Here is a 19713-nt window from a genome sequence, read left to right as displayed (position 1 = left end):
TACCAAAGCATCCATTAAAAATTAGTTGCATTTTTTTTGTGTGTGTGTGTGTGTGTTTTTTATTTACAGAGCTGTGGCAGCTTACCTTCGTGCCCTAAGCTTGAGTCCAAATCATGCAGTGGTGCACGGCAACCTGGCTTGTGTGTATTATGAACAAGGCCTGATAGATCTGGCAATAGACACCTACAGGCGAGCTATTGAACTACAACCACATTTCCCTGATGCTTACTGCAACCTAGCCAATGCTCTCAAAGAGAAGGGCAGTGTAAGGATTTTTACTCAGTCTATTTCTTTGTTATCTGGTAGGATTAAGAAAGTCTTTTTTTGTATGTATTGTTATTCAGTATTGAGATGGTATATTGGTTTACTGTGGAGTTTTGGTTGAGGGAAAGAATACCAAAAAATACCCATTTTCTGGAGTATTACCAGCCAATAGGCATAACTGAGCAATTATTAGAACAGTATCAGTGTTGTCTCTGTGATTCTTCTGTGTAGTTTTTGAATGGTTTGTTTTGTTTTTTAGGTCGCTGAAGCAGAAGATTGTTATAATACTGCTCTCCGTCTGTGTCCCACCCATGCAGACTCCCTGAATAACCTAGCCAATATCAAACGAGAACAGGGAAACATCGAAGAGGCAGTTCGCTTGTATCGTAAAGCATTAGAAGTATGTTGGGTGGTGTGGCTGGGTATTTAGTCTGTGTGATAGTAGAGGGAAAGCAATTAAGTTTGCCATGTAATCCACTTTTGTAAAAATACATAGTGGTTGAATTGTTTAAAAGAGGATTATTCACTGAACCAATAATTGAGTACCTAAGGTATGATGTGAGGTCCTGTGTAACACTGAAGAAAATCTCTACATTCAGAGTTCATTTTTCTATGGATAGATAAGACCTGAACAAAAAATTAAATTTACCCCGTAGTTTAAGAGGAGCTATCGATAAGTATATAATTTCAGAGCCTGATGGCTGTATGGTGATTAGTAGCAGAGAGAGATTTCAATGGTGCTGGAGTAGTCAGCGTAAATGGAGAGGAGGAGAGGTCTACCTCATTATGTTTGAAACAAGGAGAAGTATAAAATAGAGGAAGAGGTAGAATTTGAGCTACTAGGCCTTGTAGACTTGGAAAAGGTAGAGAGAAGTTTAGGGGTATAGAGGTACTTGAGCAAAGTTCTTAAGGTTGTGGTAAGTTATTACTGTTGTTTAACAGTTTTTTGTAAATCTCAGTTATGATTTTGACTCTTTCTAGGTCTTCCCAGAATTTGCTGCTGCCCATTCAAACTTAGCAAGTGTACTACAGCAGCAGGGAAAACTACAAGAAGCTCTGATGCATTATAAGGAGGCTATTCGGTAAGAAACTCACAGCCTTATTTAAAAAAATTTTTTTTTTAAAGAGACAGGATCTTGCTCTGTTGCCCAGGCTGGAGTGCAGTGGCATGATCATAGTCCACTAAAACATGAACTTCTGGACTCGGGTGACCCTCCCTCCCGCCTTAGCCTCCTGAGTAGCTAGGAATATAGGCATGTACTACCACACCCAGCTAATTTTTAAATTTTTTGTAGAGGTGGAGTTTTGCTATGTTGCCCAGGCTGGTATCAAACTCCTGGCCTCAAGTAAGTGTCCCGCCTCCCAGAGCGCTAGGATTACAGGCGTGAGCCACCGCACCTGGCCCTTTTAAATTATCTTTTAATTTTTAAATGTTTGGCATTTGGCACATTGGGCAAGTGCTAAAATGGCTTTTACTAGCAACAGGGGGGTTAAGATTTTTGTACTAGATAAAACCTTTGTCCTCTCTTTCAGAATCAGTCCTACCTTTGCTGATGCCTACTCTAATATGGGAAACACTCTAAAGGAGATGCAGGATGTTCAGGGAGCCTTGCAATGTTATACGCGTGCCATCCAGATTAACCCTGCATTTGCAGATGCCCACAGCAATCTGGCTTCCATTCACAAGGTACTACTGTTTATTATAAATGTGCATCTTAGCGCCTAAAGTTTAATTTTAGGAAACTTCACCATCCCACTTTATTTATTTTCAGGATTCAGGGAATATTCCAGAAGCAATAGCTTCTTACCGCACGGCTCTGAAACTTAAGCCCGATTTTCCTGATGCTTATTGTAACTTGGCTCACTGCCTGCAGGTAAAGAATAACAGGCCAGTAATTGGCTTTCAGTGTTGTAATTGCTTTTTAATTGTTATGTACCATAATAATCCAAGCCTGACCGGAGACAGTGTTTTTTAATAGGTTATCTGATGTTACTTTAGGCCAAAGACACACAAAATAGTAGATCTTTCGATAGGGTTTTTGGGATAATAACTTCTTTTTTGCTTCCTCTAGATTGTCTGTGATTGGACAGACTATGATGAGCGAATGAAGAAGTTGGTCAGCATTGTGGCTGACCAGTTAGAAAAGAATAGGTTGCCTTCTGTGCATCCTCATCATAGTATGCTATATCCTCTTTCTCATGGCTTCAGGAAGGCTATTGCTGAGAGGCATGGGAACCTCTGCCTAGATAAGGTATGATTCTTTTGTTTTAATCTTTTTGTTGTAAACTAAAATACAGATACAGAAAATTACAAATCAAATGTATAGCTTAATGAGTTATCATAAAGTGAACACTGCCCAAGTTGAGAAATGAAACTTTTTGTCAGTCCCCCTTCCATTGTGTCCTGTCTTGAGCATAACCCCCTGCACTTCATAAGGTGGAATCCTTAACTTAAACACTAACAATAGACTGGTGGTGTTTTCCTTTAAGTTGAAAGCCATAATGGTTAATAAAATGTTTGGTATTTTGTGCTCACCTTTGAGAATTAGAGCACTACTTGATCAAAGGTTGGAGAATAGATTAGAGTGCTAGGTATAGTTTTGTTTTTTAAAAAGATTTCCCTATATTAAAAAAAAATTCCCTACAGAATTTTCTAAAATGCTGGAGGGTTTATCATGCTGTGTCCATGCTGCTTCATTCCTATGGTTTTAAATTTGCTCACGGTTTGTCATAGGTCTCAGGAAAATGTTAAAGTATGAAACATACTACATACACTGCTAAGGTTGTATCGAACTGGCTATAGGAATTAAATGAAGTATTCTGGGCAAACCTTCCTCAACAGGTGTGATGTGTAGGTTTGGTGTGTTTTTAGTCAGTTTTCCTAGTTGAAAATTTCTGGATAGACTCCATTTTATTAACAAGCCTTGGGTTCTGTTGGTAGATTAATGTCCTTCATAAACCACCATATGAACATCCAAAAGACCTGAAACTCAGTGATGGCCGACTTCGTGTAGGATATGTGAGTTCTGACTTTGGAAATCATCCTACATCTCACCTTATGCAGTCTATTCCAGGCATGCACAATCCTGATAAATTTGAGGTAAGACTAGTGTTTCTCTAGAATCACTATTTGTTTAAAAAAAAACCAAACCCCACAGTGGTGGCTTTATTGTCACCACGAGGTATTAAACCCAATGTCTTTTCAAAAGATTTGAGCAAGTTTTTATTAAATGTACTTTGTGCCGCCTTTCAGGTGTTCTGTTATGCCCTGAGCCCAGATGATGGCACAAACTTCCGAGTGAAGGTGATGGCAGAAGCCAATCATTTCATTGATCTTTCTCAGGTAGGTGAAACTCTTATACTTCCAACTTTTTATTTTGAGCAAATTTGAATAAAGCTATTGGCATATGGTTTATATTTTTGATGATAGGTATTAAACATTATAGTACTACATATGGGCAATTGCTTTGATCTTACTTCCTTGGTCATTTATGTTTATAATCAACATGGTTTTTGCTGAGGTTTTGAACGAAACAGAAATGTGTTGTATTTGTTCTTGGACATACAACTTTTATAGGGATTGAGCCAGCACTTGTGACAATAGAAACTTAATAGGTACTAACTGAATAAATTGAACAAAATGGTGACTTGGAAGAATAAATAGGTTATTTAAAGAAAATAGATGAACTATGGTTCATCTATTTCTGTGGACTTTTGCCTTTTTTTTTTTTTTTTTTTCCCTCTGAAACAGGGTCTCACTCTGTTGCCCAGGCTGGCGCAGTGGTGTGATCATAGCTCACTGCAACCTCAAACTCATGGACTCAAGCCATCCCCCTGTCTCAGCCTCCCAATTAGCTAGGACTACGTGCATGCCCCACCATACCCAGCTAATTTATTTTTTGTAGAGACGGGGTCTCACTATGTTGCCCAGGCTGATCTCAAACTCCTGGCTTCAAGCAGTCCTCCCACCTTGGCCTCTCAAAGTGCTGGGATTACAGGTGTAAGCCACTGTACCTGGCAGTGTTTGCCTCTGGTTATCTTTGTTTCTGTACTTGTTCTGTTGTTACATCCTTTAGTTGTATAAGTTTTAAAATAAATTAAGATTGAAACCTGTGGGGAAATTAATTTGCTGAGTCTGTAGACTATAATTTTTTCTTTGTAGACTCTATTGGCCACTTTGGTGACTAGTAGAGACAATATATTTTCTCTTTATAGGGTGTATGTTTGTGTATACACACATATGTATGCATATATATATATATACTTATGTGCATGTATACATACATATATAAATATACACACGTGTATGTGTGTATATGTAAATCATTGAAGTCCTAGCAGAAGGGTTGTAAGACTCTTCTCATTTAATACATAGTATGTACCAACACCTTTTGCAGTATAGTTGTTTTAAAAGTTTGTTATGCCTGGCCATTTTTAATGTATAGTTAAACTCTTTGTGACCAAGAAGCATACCCCTTTATACCTTTGAGACCATCAGGGACCTCGCTGCTTGTTGACTAAAGTCTAAACTCTTCAGCATAGCCTTTACAACCTTTCTCAGTTTGCCAAAACTTTGTTTGCCAAGACTTTCACCCACCATTCACCTTCATGTATACTCTATACCAAATAAAAGTGAGTTACTCACCATTTTTTTAACCTACCTTATACTTTACTCTGATTCTTTATTCATACAGTTTGCTGCTGAGATTGTATTCTGTCAAACTCCCTCAAACTCCTATTCATCTTTGAAGGCCCATTTCAAATACCAGTTCCTCATACATTCAATGCAGAAATAAACTCTCCTTCCTCTGTGTTGTTTCTGTAATGCTTTGGGCCCATTTTGATGACAATCATATTTTTGCCCTGCATTAATGTAGTCGGATTTGTGTTCTTACCACTTTTGAATCTGGGAATCTGAATTCTTTTTAATGCCAATAAAGCTAAATGGGCCAGGCGCGGTGGCTCACGCCTGTAATCCTAGCACTCTGGGAGGCCGAGGCGGGTGGATTGCTCGAGGTCAGGAGTTCAAGACCAGCCTGAGGAAGAGTGAGACCCCGTCTCTACTAAAAAAATAGAAAGAAATTATCTGGCCAACTAAAACATATATAGAAAAAATTAGCTGGGCATGGTGGCCCATGCCTGTAGTCCCAGCTACTCGGGAGGCTGAGGCAGTAGGATCACTTAAGCCCAGGAGTTTGAGGTTGCTGTGAGCTAGGCTAATGCCACGGCACTCACTCTAGCCAGGGCGACAAAGCGACACTCTGTCTCAAAAAAAAAAAAAAAAAAAGCTAAATGAACTAATCTGAGATTATACATAGTGAGTTCTTGTTTTCTATTTTCCATAGATTCCATGCAATGGAAAAGCAGCTGATCGCATCCATCAGGATGGAATTCACATCCTTGTAAATATGAATGGTTATACCAAGGGCGCTCGAAATGAGCTCTTTGCTCTCAGACCAGCTCCTATACAGGTAAAGGAATTAATAGCAATCGCTTATAACATGTATTGGGCTAAAAAGACAATGCTGTTTTTTTCCCCCCTCTGGTTAACTGACATTTGAAACAATAGGGCAGACATGCTTGATTTTTTAAAAGTTCTTGAAATGCACAGGAATAAAGAATTTGAGTGTAGAACGCAATGCCTATAGGTACATGTAGGTGGAGGCATATAATTCATGGTTGGGTATAAACAGTTGCTCTGTCTTACAGATTTGAAAAACATTTTAGCACTTAGAAGTTTAGTCTAAAATACTACTTGATTGCTCTTAGCTAAAGAAGTCAACCCTCCTTGTTTGTTTATTTACTTATTTAACTTTGGCACCTTTTGATGAAAGTTCTTTTTTTTTTTAAAAACCACTTTATTGAGGTATGATTGACATACGAAAAGCTATACATATTTAAGGTATTTGATGATGAATTTAAAGATGAGTATACTAATGAAGGTTCTTAATCAGTTTTTGATCTGGGATTGTTTGGTTTTAGGCAATGTGGCTGGGATACCCCGGGACTAGTGGTGCGCTTTTCATGGATTACATCATCACTGATCAGGAAACATCACCAGCTGAAGTTGCTGAGCAGTACTCTGAGAAACTGGCTTATATGCCCCACACTTTCTTTATTGGTGATCATGCTAATATGTTCCCTCACCTGAAGGTCAGTATAAAACAGTGCTATAGGGGAATTTCAAAGAACTGTAGTCATTTCTTTCCTTGCTGTTGTCCATACTCATCCTAACAGACATGTTTGAAACTATTTTTTTCATTAGAAAAAAGCAGTCATCGATTTTAAGTCCAATGGGCACATTTATGACAATCGGATTGTTCTGAATGGCATCGACCTCAAAGCATTTCTTGATAGTCTACCAGATGTGAAAATTGTCAAGGTCAGAACCTAGTTAATATTGTCACTGAAGAAAAGTTAACTGCATTTGGGATCTTTTCCCTAATAATGCATTTTGTGTCTTTTTTTTTTTTTTTTTAAAGATGAAATGTCCTGAGGGAGGAGACAATGCAGACACCAGTAACACAGCTCTTAATATGCCTGTCATTCCTATGAATACCATTGCAGAAGCAGTTATTGAAATGATTAACAGAGGACAGATTCAGATAACAATTAATGGATTCAGTATTAGCAATGGACTGGCAACTACCCAGGTGAGAGAATAATAGGCCATAATATGTACCACCAAGCATGCATTTATTTCCTTTAAACCTCATAAGAACTCTAGGAAGCAAATGTCATTATTCCCATTTTATAAATGAGGAAATGAGTTCAGTGGAAATTGGCATCTTATGTAGGTTTATCTTATTTTAAGTCTTCCAGATTTAGCCAGTAGGTTATTACTGAATGTCTACTGTGTTAATATCTTGCTATTCCCTCACTGTGGCTTTACTCTCTTATCATATGGTCAACTATCTGTAGGCACTACAGTTTCTTGCTTCTATAACCCCATCCTTTCCCTGGATAAATCCTACTCAGACTCTCAGTTCAGACAGCTCCTTCAGGTATCTGTTCCTGTACTTATTGCTAACCTCTCTATCGCCACTCCATTGGTACCTGTCTTCTGTGCTTCTGTAATATTTGGGATATATGATCATATTCAACGTAACACATAATTCCCTGTGTTTGTATCTGCCACTGAGTTGAATTACTTTGGGACCCATGTGTTAACCACAGTAATGTAGTATATATACTTAAATATATATTGCATTCTTGAATAAGTAGCTCTGTCAAGAGTATAAGCCAAGGATCTCTGACCTCTTAGGAGTTAACAGTTAAATGTCCATAAACATCTGGAATAATTACATAACAACTAAGGCAGTATTCAAATGTGTGGAAATTACAAGGGAAGATTAATTGTATAATGTAGAAGCTCAAAAATGGTGATGATCAGTGTGAGGAGAGGCAGTCTTAGGAGAAGAGACCCATTTGGAAGAGTGATTTATCCCTGAAGTATGAGTGTGATTATGAAAAGGACATTTTATCCATAAAGAAAATGAGCAAAAATTTGCTGTTGGATTGTTAATAGGGTTTTAGAACTTTGCAGGCTAGAACAAGATGTTTCATAGTGCAATCTCCCCCAAATTAAAATAGTGTTGCAACTATTTTCTTTCTTTCTTTTTTTTTTTTTTAAATTTATTTTTTTTGAGACAGAGTCTCACTCTGTTGCCCGGGCTAGAGTGCCGTGGCGTCAAACTCACAGCAACCTTAAACTCCTCGGCTTAAGCAATCCTTCTGCCTCAGCCTCCCGAGTAGCTGGGACTACAGGCATGTGCCACCATGCCCGGCTAATTTTTTCTATATATATTTTTAGCTGTCCAGATCATTTCTTTCTATTTTTAGTAGAGACGGGGTCTTGCTCTTGCTCAGGCTGGTCTTGAACTCCTGACCTTGAGTGATCCTCCCACCTCGGCCTCCCAGAGTGCTAGGATTACAGGTGTGAGCCACTGCGCCCGGCCTATTTTCTTTTTCTTTTTTTTTTTTTTTAAACTTACTGTATCATGTATATTTTCCCATAGTTCAGTGACATGACTTTGAATGGTTTTACATTTTGCATCTTATGGATTCTTTTTTTTTTTTTTTTTTTTTTTTTTTTTTTTTTGAGACAGAGTCTCACTCTGTTGCCCAGGCTAGAGTGAGTGCCGTGGCGTCAGCCTAGCTCACAGCAACCTCAAACTCCTGAGCTCAAGCGATCCTCCTGTCTCAGCCTCCCGAGTAGCTGGGACTACAGGCATGCACCACCATGCCCGGCTAATTTTTTCTATATATATATTTTTAGCTGTCCATATAATTTCTTTCTATTTTTAGTAGAGATGGGGTCTCGCTCTTGCTCAGGCTGGTCTCGAACTCCTGAGCTCAAACGATCCACCCACCTCGGCCTCCCAGAGTGCTAGGATTACAGGCGTGAGCCACCGCGCCCGGCCAGATTCTTTATTGATTAAAAAAATCAGCTTGATGTGGTGACTCACATCTGTAATCCCAGCGCTTTGGGAGGCCGAGAGGGGAGGATTGCTTGAGGCCAGGAGTTTGAGGCCAGCCTGGGCAACATAGTGAGACCCTATCTCTATAAAATTAAAAAAATAGCCAGATGTGATGTTGGAGGCCTGTAGTCCTAGTTACTTGGGATGCTGAGGCAGGAGGATCGCTCCTCTTGACCATAGGAGTTCAAGGCTGCATTTGAGCTTGTGATTGCACCATTGCACTTCAGCCTGGGTGGCAGAGTGAGACCTGTCTCTTAAAAAAAAAAAGGACTTTCTTGACTTTAAATAAATGTAATCATATTCTTTTCCTTGTTCTAGATCAACAATAAGGCTGCAACTGGAGAGGAGGTTCCCCGCACCATTATCGTAACTACCCGTTCTCAGTATGGGCTACCGGAAGATGCCATTGTGTACTGTAACTTTAATCAGTTGTATAAAATTGACCCTTCTACTTTGCAGATGTGGGCAAATGTGAGTGTACATAGATTCATTATTAAAGTCTAGAGACTAGTAAAGATTCTGTACATAGACCATCTTGCTGAGGCAGGTCCTCCTACCCCCATTCAGGAACTGTTTATTCCTAATCTTCAAGAATTATAGATTTTTAAGGCATTTTTGATTTCTTCTAATTTCTAAATATTATATTATGAACCTTTTAAATATATATATTCTGTCTAAATCAGGTGTCAGTAAAATTTTTCTTAAAGGGCCAGAAGGTAAATATTTTCAGTTTTGTGGTCTATGGTCTCTGTCATATTTAATCAGCTCTGCTGTTGTAGCATGAAAATACCACAGACTTTACATAAATGATGAATATGGCTGTGTTCCAATAAAATTTTATTTACTAAAACTGGCAGCATGCCAGATTTGGCTTACAGGCTGTAGTTTGCCAACCCCTGGTCTTAGCTGATAGCAAAAGCTGTCATGTATATCCACCCATGTTTAACATTCTTGCAGTATTTTAGAGTTATAACCAGGAAGGAGTCGATTTATGTCATTACCTCTCAGTTCATCAGACCAGTTTGCATAAATAGGATATTGCATATCTGTAACTTGATCTTAGTCCATAGAATTAAAATAAAATGGCATGTTTTACCTTCAGGTAATCTGAATATAATTCCTTGGTTAATTTCCTCCCCCCCATATCTGTTTTGTTTTGTTTTGTTTTAGAGGAGAGGGGCGGGTAGAGGAGAAGAGGAAGCAGATGAGGATGAGTACAGGTGTACTGTCCTCACTTTCCAATGTTGAAAAAAATCTGAAAATCAAAAGCTTTTTCATAAGTGTGGCAAATTTGACAGCAAAACTACCTGAACTGACATTAAGCTATTTATCATCTTTTATTTAATCCATTTAGTATGAACATTCCTTCCTCTCAAGGCAGAGGTACTAATGTGTTTGTTTATAAGGAGTTGCTGCTGACGGGGTTATGTAATATATGTGTACTGTACTACTTTTTTTAAAATCGGAAATATTCTGAATTCAGAAATTCATGTGTTCTTTTTGAACTTCTGTGGTACATTGAGTAGAAGAAGCTCTAAATCAGGAGTTGGCAAACTATGTCCCCATGGGCCAAATCCAGCCCACTGCCTGTTTTTATAAATTTTATTGACACAGCCACACCTACTTGTTTACACATTGTTTATGGCTGCTTTCAAGCTATAGTGGAAGAATTGAGCATTTATGATGGTCTATGGCCACAGAGCCAAAAATATTTGCTGTCTGGCCCTTTACAGAAAAGGTTTGCTGATCTCTGATTTATATTAGGCAAATACAGTTAGGCAAGTGTGAGTTAACTTTCTTTGTTGTGTCATGGTGGGGGATTTAAAATTTGAAATGGAAAATTTCCATATCTTCAACAAAAACCACTGCCTGTGTCAGTTCCCACAGGAGGTAGCTACCTAAGATTTTGCCAATTAGTAACTTGATTTGTGTCTTATAATGTCAGTCTCGTCTCTTTCTTTGAACTCTCTCTGGGGACAGCTAAGCAGAAGAAGAGTAATTCAGTTGATCTAATTCATCTATGTGAAGAAAAGACTTTAAGTTCACAGTAGGCTTCTGTCTGGATGGAAAGAATAGAGTGTGGTAGGATTATTAGAGACCTATGGGAATATTTTGAGAAGTGTAGGTCTGCCATTAATAATTATTCTTATTTTCTCTATTTTAGATTCTGAAGCGTGTTCCCAATAGTGTACTATGGCTGTTGCGTTTTCCAGCAGTAGGAGAACCTAATATTCAACAGTATGCACAAAACATGGGCCTTCCCCAGAACCGTATCATTTTTTCACCTGTTGCTCCTAAAGAGGAACATGTCAGGAGAGGCCAGCTGGCAGATGTCTGCTTGGACACTCCACTTTGTAATGGACACACCACGGGGATGGATGTCCTCTGGGCAGGGACACCCATGGTAACTATGCCAGGTAAGTTGCTGATAAGTCATTGGAATCTTCCTTCTTGTTTTTTTAAAAATCTCTTTTGAGGGGAAGACACAGGTGAAATTATAGTATTAGAAGCAACAGCTAAGGAAAGATGATAGATAATGAAACTTGTTTAAATCTGAACACTTGGTTCCACTCTCTTAATCTGTATTGTGTGGATGCTTACCATAAATAACATTGATAACTGTGTTATTTACATTCTCAGGTGTGCAATTGTTATCTTTTGTTTTATAGGAGAGACTCTTGCTTCTCGAGTTGCAGCTTCCCAGCTTACTTGCTTAGGTTGTCTTGAGCTTATTGCTAAAAATAGACAAGAATATGAAGATATAGCTGTGAAACTGGGAACTGATCTAGAATAGTAAGTAAACTTTTCCATGAACATATTATATGGTAGAGAGAATATAGCTGTTATAAAATAAAACTATAAAGTAAGGATAATATAGGTGAATCAGTTGTATGATCTCTGGATGGGAGAAGAACTTTCTATACTTTCATAAATGAAGTGATCAATAGATTTTACTATGTAGAGAGTAAGAGGCTGAATAAAAAAATTAAAAGACAAATGAGGAAAAGAAAAATCTTTGTTTCATATGTCAAAGTATTAATAGCCTGGCTATATAAAGACTGAAGGACATTTAAATTTTAAATCCCCCAATAGGAAAGTAAACAAGGAAGTGACCAGACACTCACTGAAGTGGAAATACAAGTGGTTAACAAGAAAACGTTTCAGTCTCTAGTAGAAATGCCAATTAAAGTAATATTGAGGTATATCCGTTATTTTCTATAAAATAAAGAGTTTTAATATGATATCAGTGAGGGAGCATTGTTGAGGCACTGGCCTTTTCATTAATTGGTGAATGAATTGGTATAAGTCTTCCTCACAGTTTTTGGAGCCTTAAAAAAAAGTCAGATCTTTAACCCTAATCCTGCCACTTCTTCACTGTAGCATAAGAAATAAAAAGCATAACTTAAATGCCTGAAAATGGGTGGGATTTAGAGGGGTGATGCTTAGCTAGATGAGGTTTCATCCATACAATGAAATAGTATTTCTTAATGAGGTTTTTCTTTGGGTATTATGGGTGATTTTTTTTTCCTTATGTTTTTCTGAGAAGTAGCATATTATATAGAAGTTAAAGAAGCATGCTCTTTGAGTCATACTGCCTGAGTGAATCCAAGCTCTGTGACTTTGGGCAAATTAGTCTCTATGTGCCTTGATTTTTCTATCTGCAAAATGGAGCTTAACAAGATCTTGTGAGGATTAAAAAAGATACTTCACGTGAAGCACTTAGAATAGTTCTTAGTGCATAGTAAGCATTCAGCAGATGTTAGCTATTTTCAAAATTTTCTCCATTGAACATCACATATACATCCAAGAAAAATGGAAAAAAAAAAGTTTTGTTTGCTTTATTTTTAATTTATTTTTTGTAATTGAGATTTTATTGGTTGTGTTGAGGATCAGTATACAAACATTTCGATTTGTACACAATTCTTATACATATTGAAAATCTAAAAAAAAATGTGTTGCAATTCTTTTTTAAACAGTTATTGCAGTGACTTTCCAGCTTAAAATTTGGAGGCAAATTTTCCTTAAGAGCATATCAAGTGCCAGTATCTTCAAATGTTGATAAGGTTAACGTTATATAACTCCCACCAATTCACAATTTATTATGTATACTACATACTCAGATTTTCAATAGAAAAATGAAAATTTTGAGCCCAGGCATTCAAAAAAATTTAAGATTCATGTCCATCATCTCAGAGATAACTACAGTAAACATTGTAATATTTTTTAAATTTTTATTAGACTTTTGTAACTTAGTTTGGTTCATACAATACTGTTCCCTAACATTTTGTTATGAAAATTTTCTGTTTTATAAATACTTTTATACTTATTGCTTAGATTCTACCATTAATATTTTACTAAGCTGTTTGTTTTTTCTTTTGACGCAGAATTTTTTTTTTTTTTTTTGAGAGAGTCTCTGTTGCCTGGGCTAGAGTGCAGTGGCATCATCATAGCTCACAGCAACCTCAAACTCCTGGGCTCAAGTGATCCTCCTGCCTTAGCCTCCCAAAGTGCTAGGATTACAAACATGAGCCACCGTGCCCAGCCAAGGCCGAATTTATATATAGTGAGGGAAGCATTATTACACAGATATTACCATTCAGTGAGTTTTGAGAAATACCTTTGTAACCCAAATCCCTATTAAGATATAGAACATTATTATCACTCTAGAAAGTTCCTTTATGCCCCTTTCTCAGCCAGTTTTCCTTACCAACCCCCAGAGGCAACCACTGTTCTGGATTTTTTTTTCCTACCATAAATTAGTTTTGCCTTTCTAGGACTTTATCCAAATAAAACCATATGGTGTGCATTCTGAAGGCTTCTTTCACTCAGCAAGTTCATTCCTTTTTATTGTGGAGTAGTATTTCATTATATGGATGTACCACAGTTTAACTGTTCTGTTGACACACAGAACCTTAAACAGTAGAGTGCAGAGGTCTTCTTTGGAAAGTAGCATTAAGAATGGACAGGGCTAAGTTGAGGCCAACATATGTATACGTGCACAGCTATTTTACTAGTTCTGTTGCAACAAACATTAAAACAACTTTTTAAAACTGCTTTTAAAAATGCACAGAAGTGTTCCAGCTTCTGGTTCTACAGTAATAATTCTTTCTTCGTCTAAGAATAATCTCATGAGAAATAATATATTCAGAAGGGGAATAGAATTCTTTCCCTCCTGTTTCCAGAAGAATTGATTGCTTCTTTTTCCCTGTTGCTGAACAAAACCATAGTTTTGGTGATATTAGGAACATTTGTTTTTTGTTTTATTTTTAGTGTCAGTTCAGGTAACACTGAGCATGGAACATATTTTTAATTCCTAAATAAATGATGCAGTTCAGATATAAGTGGAAAATTATGACAATAGACATGCATTTCTTTCCCCCCTTGAGTGTTTTCCTGTTTCATTAAAATCTTCATAAACTGAATATTTCATCTTGTATTTGTGCCTTAACTATTGTAAGTGATGCTTCAGTGAATTTCTTTGCATGATCATGTGTGTCTTTGTATCTAATTATTTCTTTTTAATAGATTGAAAAGTGCTATTGATAGGTCAGAGGGTTCTGAACATTTAAAATTCTTAATACACCCATTGCTAAATTGCTTTCCACAAAGGTAAGCAGTTTACATTCTAACAGATAGTACATAGGAATAGTCATGTGCCATTGCCAATTCTTATTTTTATTCCGAAGCTAGAGATGAGGTGAAATGGAGAAAGCATGATAGTCCTTGGATATACCTGTTTAGGAAAGAACTAACTTTTTTCAGAGGACATGGGGGTAAACTTGTTTGTAAGTGTTAGCATTGTGTTAGCTGTGAGCCTTTACTTTTTTGGCATTGAGGTAACAGTGGGCCAATCAGAAAAGAAGATAACATGAAGTTTATTCATATATTTTGCCATAAAGGTGACTAAGTTTATAGGGTTTAGTTCTGAGTTTCTCCTCTGATTTGTACACTTGGTTCTCTTTTTTTTATTACCCAGTCTGAAGAAAATTCGTGGCAAAGTCTGGAAGCAGAGAATATCTAGCCCTCTGTTCAACACCAAACAATACACAATGGAACTAGAGCGGCTCTATCTACAGATGTGGGAGCATTACGCAGCTGGCAACAAACCTGACCACATGATTAAGCCTGTCGAAGTCACTGAGTCAACCTAAATATAAAAGACTGTGCACAGAAGAATTACCCTTATACCTGAGCCTCACCTTCTGGGGGAAAGGGAACTAGATAACATACTTCTTTACTTATCTGTACAGTACCATGTTGCAGATGGGTGACATAATGGTAATAGAATAGCACAGCCAGACTTTATTCCTGCATGATAGAGAGAGACACAAGAGATGGGAAACTGCTGTTCCACAAGGAATCTCCATAGAATTTTGCAGCAACCAGGTGGTGCATAGGTCTGGAAGTTCTGATCTCCCTTGGTCTTCCATGGGATGGTTAGTGTGGAGGGGAGATACAGATTGTCCAGCCGTTTTGTGATTCCATGGATTGATTGAGTCTTCTGAGTTCATTTTTTTCTTTATATTTTGGGTATTGGAGCTTTTAAAAATGTTTGATTTCAGGTATTTTTATTCATGTGAAGTGTATATGATTCTCTTGAGAATAAGGTTTTAAGCTAAAATGTTACTCCGTTAGTTTCTGAACTCTGACAGATCAGTGGGGACTTTGCTGGTGTAGTCTTTTTATAGGTTTTATAAACCACTTGAGCCTATATCAGTCATTTTAGTGTCTGACCTAATGTTTGGAGCTATCAGTGCTATGTTGGTTTAGATGATGACTCAAAAATTCTTCTGGTCCATTTCCCATTTCCTTCTCTCCCCCTTACCCCCTTAAAATTTCTCCTGTAACTCAACTAACAAAACCAAGTCTGATTCTCAAAATATCCTAGAGTGTTTCTCTTAAACACACCATCTGGTGCCAAATGAAGATTCTTAGGAGTGATATTAGTTATGAAGGGCACAGTTGTGGTACTGTTATTGATAATAATATAGATTTTTTTTTGCCGAATTTTGACCTATTTTACCAGTGTTTTACCCCTGACTGCCCCTTCTATGCTGCTTCCAGAAGTGATAGTGTGTGATAAGATTTTGACCTTCCTTTCTAAAGTTTGTTTTTTTTTTTAAGTGAGTCCTGTTCTTCCTATTTCTTTCAGCAGAAATGAAATCCCAGGTAAGTATAAGTATTCAAATATTTGATCAGTAAGTCGCAGTTATCTTCAATATATTAAATAATTTTCATCGAGAAACATAGGTAAAATCTCTGAAGGACCATTTATGTATACAAGTAATTATTTTTCAGACCTTGTAGGGTATTATAACAACTGTGTTCTGGACTTGGTCGTGAAGTCTGTACAGATTCAGCCTCAATAGTAGTGAACTGCACTGCTACTTGGTTTGGAGTATAAATTAGACTTTAGTCCTATTAGAACTTGAGTTATTGGTATTAAAAATCATAGGAATAAAATGATCGAGTCTCAACAAACGGTCGAGGACTTGGGCTTAAGCCAACATATGAATATATGTTTTGTCTTGCTGTACAGCACTTAACGCTATCCAGTCACAGATAATTTTTTGTCTGCTAGTAGTGTTCTAGATTATAATGTCTTTCCAAAGCGCTGAGGCAGTGCACCTATTGTGTAGTTGCAGCTGATGCCTGAATGTATCCTAGCTGACAAATTATTGATTAATAAGAACTTGAATTTCTGAAAGATTCTTACTGCTAACCAAATTCTGAGCAAAGAGTCTCAAATGTAATTCTGAACCTGAATTACATGTTAATGAACCGTGTACCATTTAACAGTGTAAATCAAAAAACATCAGTTAAGGGATTTCTTAATTTATTTTTTACCTGATTTAAATATCAGTTAAAGGTTGCCAGCATGGTTGCAAATAAACTAATATTTGAAGTTCACTGAACTACTTAATGTGGAATAGGATAATATACTTCCAATGCCCTCAAGGCTGTGACCTTACAGCCATTTTACATAGCACATCATTCCTCCTATAGGGATGAACTTTTTCCTGGCGCGTAAAGTAGCCGCTCTGGTCAAAGCTTTGCTTATTGTAACAGGCTTTTATTTCCAGGTAACATGTCTGTGGAAGACTTAATTCTGAATAGAGATATAGATATTACTGGAAACTAATTGTTTTTTCTATTGTACCCTGCTTTATCAAAAAAGTAAAACATTTAATTGTGCTACAGAAATTCAGATATTGTCTTGCGATCTTTAAACAATAAATGAGTGATTTCCCCTTAATGTGGCTAATGTATTTTGTGTCCTGTTATATTGAGTGTTGGACTGAATAATAGTGTCATCAAATGATGAAACCTACATTTGAATGGCTCCAAAGAACTTAAAAGGATCAGATTTCCCTACTGTAGCTATGATATTAAAAATTGTTTTCTTAGCCAAGTCTGGTGGGGCGGTGGGGTTGATTTATGAACAATTTAAGAAGACAAAGCCTTTGGACCCCCTGCCCCCCAATTCATCTTGTTCCTCTTTTGCTTATGGCTTTATTTTTACCCTTTACCCTCTCTGGCTTTATTTTACCCTTGTAGTCTTGTTCTTTATGTGGACTAGTGTTGTCTTGGCTCTTGGGGGCAAAATTATCTTCCTCCTCTGTACAATGGTTGAACTCTGCCGTGAGGCTGAGGGAGGAGGAGGGTATCAGTGCATCAGAGATCAGAACAAGCTGTTTGGCTGCCAGTTTTCTCAGAGATATAAATGAGAGGGAAAGTGTTTTTGAACAAAAATTAAGGTAATTTCCCAACTTCTGTTGGTTGTGCCTTCAAAGCCTTAATGTGGATTAATGTTTGTTTACTAAAGGTATGTGAAGAAAGGTGTCCAGTAGCCTGCTCATAAAAGTTTTTAACCCTACCCTCTTCTATTTAAGAATCTGTGCCAGTTATTTGTCTACTTCAGCTTCTGCCTCTGTCTAAGGGGGTTGCTTGCACACCTAGAATAAACTTGTGTGATTTATGAACTGCCTGTTTTAAGGTTCTAGTCCAATCCTAACCCACTCTTTTACTTGAAGCACATGCCTCTTAATGATAGCTAACATTTAGGTTCTTTGCCCAGACCTCTCAGGCAGAGTTATGAAATCCTCATTATTATGGAAGAGGCTTGTAGAGGATAATTTGCAAGTTTGTTGTAGAGATAGAGTAATAAACCCTTTTAATCCAATTCCCTGTCAATTGAGAAAGTGGCAGTCCGCTGCGTTAAGAGTAGGTTTTGGAACTAGATTGTTGGAGTTTGAATCCTAGCTGTCACTTTCTAGCTATGTGAGCTCTATAAAATACGAGTGCCTGCTTTTTAAAGTGTCACTGTAAGAATTAAATCCACATAAAACACTTGGAACAATGCCTAGCACAAAATAAATGCAGGAATGTTTTATTTATATTCTGTTGGCCAAACAATTTATGAAACGTATGGATGTCTGTCAGAGAAATGGGCACAATCTGGAAAGCATTTGCTTCCCCTGTTTTTCTTGGTATGTTTGGAGCGAGCACCGAAAAGCTTCGCAACTGACCTCCCTCTTTATCTCCAGGGTTCAGAGGCTTCTGAAAGCAAACCTTATAGTTCAGTGTTGCCAGGAGCTGTTGGGTTGCTGCCTTGCTATTATCTAGGAGTCTATGTGCCCCCCCCCTCCACCCCCAGCTCGGAGTAGTTTGCAAGGCAGGCAAACTGACTTAGAGGTTTGGGCAATTCAAACAAGGAACAAATATCACTTATCCAAATTTCCACAAGGATGGAATTTTGTTAGGGGAGAATTCAGCTCGGGTTTTCCTTATCCCTCAGAAAGTTAAGTTAGGGAACTTCAACTACAGAATCTGGCTTGGTCCGAGGTCTGTATTTTTTTTTTTTTTTTGAGACAGAGTGTCGCTCTGTGAGTGTCGCTCTGTTGCCCAGGCTACAGTGAGTACCGTGGTGCCGAGATCTGTATTGAAATGGCAAGCTCTGTATTGAAATGGCACTGTCAGGACAAATAAGCAACATCCTGTGGAAGTGATAGACCCGATTCTGGAAGCAGTGTGGTTAGGCGCCAAATTTAAATTCATAACCGCGAAGTTCAAATTTTGTTGCCTGGTGATCCACGCTGTGATTGGTGGGTACAGGGATCACGAGAATACGGAGAATACGTCAGTTCCTACCCCCTGCTGGGGCTCTGGGCTCTATAAAAAGGTCTTGCGCCTGGCATCACTCTCCAGTTGCTGAGGATCTTGCACACCTCCAACTGCCGGTTGGAGCCAGTTGGAGGTGAGGTGGAATCCGCCACGCTGGAGGCCGCAGCAGGTAGGTGACTAGTGGGACTGAGATGGGCACTGAAGCTGAAGCAGGAGCAATCTATGAAGCTAATCCCAATTGGGCTGATTTAATTAAAATCAGGACTACCATGTACCTTGGATTCTGATTGCCTGTGGATCTTGGGACTGAGATTCAGGCAAAATATCTTACCAGTTTCCACTGGGAGGGAAAAAAGCTTCTGGAAGAAGGGATTTTGTTTTGTTAATGGTATTCTGGTATTCTGGCGGGAATGGGGAGGACAAATATTCCTGTGGGGGTGGGAGGAAGGGGGCGGTGGAGGGTGATTGGGGGAGGTCTAGGACCAAGCCGGCAGAATAACGGCTAGGGGCTTGAGAGGGGATGGAAGCATGTAGGGGGGCCTGGGCCAGAGTGGTGGAAGATCTGGTGGAGTGAGGGAGTGTAGGGGAAGTGGAGGCCTGGGGGGAGGTGAAAGGCCAGTGGGGGTGTAGGGGTGGTTGAGGCCTTATCTGTGGGAGATTGGCTGGCAAGATGAGGTGGGAGTGGGGGGGGGGTGGAGGTGGGGGGGGGGTCAAGACGGTTGAAGACTGGGGGTGGAAGGCAGGAGTGGGTAGGAGGGTAGAGTTTAGATCGAGGCGTGAGGGGAATGGAAGTCTGATTGGTGGAAGACCAGCTGGAGGCGGGGATAGTGGAGGGGGAAGGATG

General features: G+C 38.5%; 1 protein-coding gene across 3 annotated transcripts in view; it reads left to right on the top strand.

Annotated features, from left to right (window-relative positions):
* OGT (O-linked N-acetylglucosamine (GlcNAc) transferase) overlaps positions 1 to 17001 on the top strand; it is a 35807-nt gene extending 18806 nt beyond the window's left edge. For 2 of the 3 annotated variants that reach the window (XM_069464056.1, XM_069464055.1), the window contains exons 7-22: positions 70 to 265; positions 524 to 664; positions 1246 to 1346; positions 1798 to 1951; positions 2037 to 2138; positions 2337 to 2516; positions 3206 to 3364; positions 3518 to 3607; positions 5610 to 5735; positions 6247 to 6417; positions 6530 to 6646; positions 6747 to 6917; positions 9063 to 9215; positions 10909 to 11161; positions 11414 to 11537; positions 14722 to 17001. In XM_069464056.1, the coding sequence (XP_069320157.1) occupies positions 70 to 265; positions 524 to 664; positions 1246 to 1346; positions 1798 to 1951; positions 2037 to 2138; positions 2337 to 2516; positions 3206 to 3364; positions 3518 to 3607; positions 5610 to 5735; positions 6247 to 6417; positions 6530 to 6646; positions 6747 to 6917; positions 9063 to 9215; positions 10909 to 11161; positions 11414 to 11537; positions 14722 to 14896 (2413 nt within the window). In that variant the 3' untranslated portion in view covers positions 14897 to 17001. The remainder of the gene's footprint in view (positions 1 to 69; positions 266 to 523; positions 665 to 1245; positions 1347 to 1797; positions 1952 to 2036; positions 2139 to 2336; positions 2517 to 3205; positions 3365 to 3517; positions 3608 to 5609; positions 5736 to 6246; positions 6418 to 6529; positions 6647 to 6746; positions 6918 to 9062; positions 9216 to 10908; positions 11162 to 11413; positions 11538 to 14721) is intronic. The other variant, XM_069464057.1, reaches the window with a different exon arrangement.
* Positions 17002 to 19713: the final 2712 nt, after the last annotated feature.

The sequence above is a fragment of the Eulemur rufifrons genome, chromosome 30 (assembly GCF_041146395.1).
Source record: "Eulemur rufifrons isolate Redbay chromosome 30, OSU_ERuf_1, whole genome shotgun sequence".
Taxonomy (NCBI): domain Eukaryota; kingdom Metazoa; phylum Chordata; class Mammalia; order Primates; family Lemuridae; genus Eulemur; species Eulemur rufifrons.
This window is presented reverse-complemented; position numbering and strand designations above follow the sequence as displayed.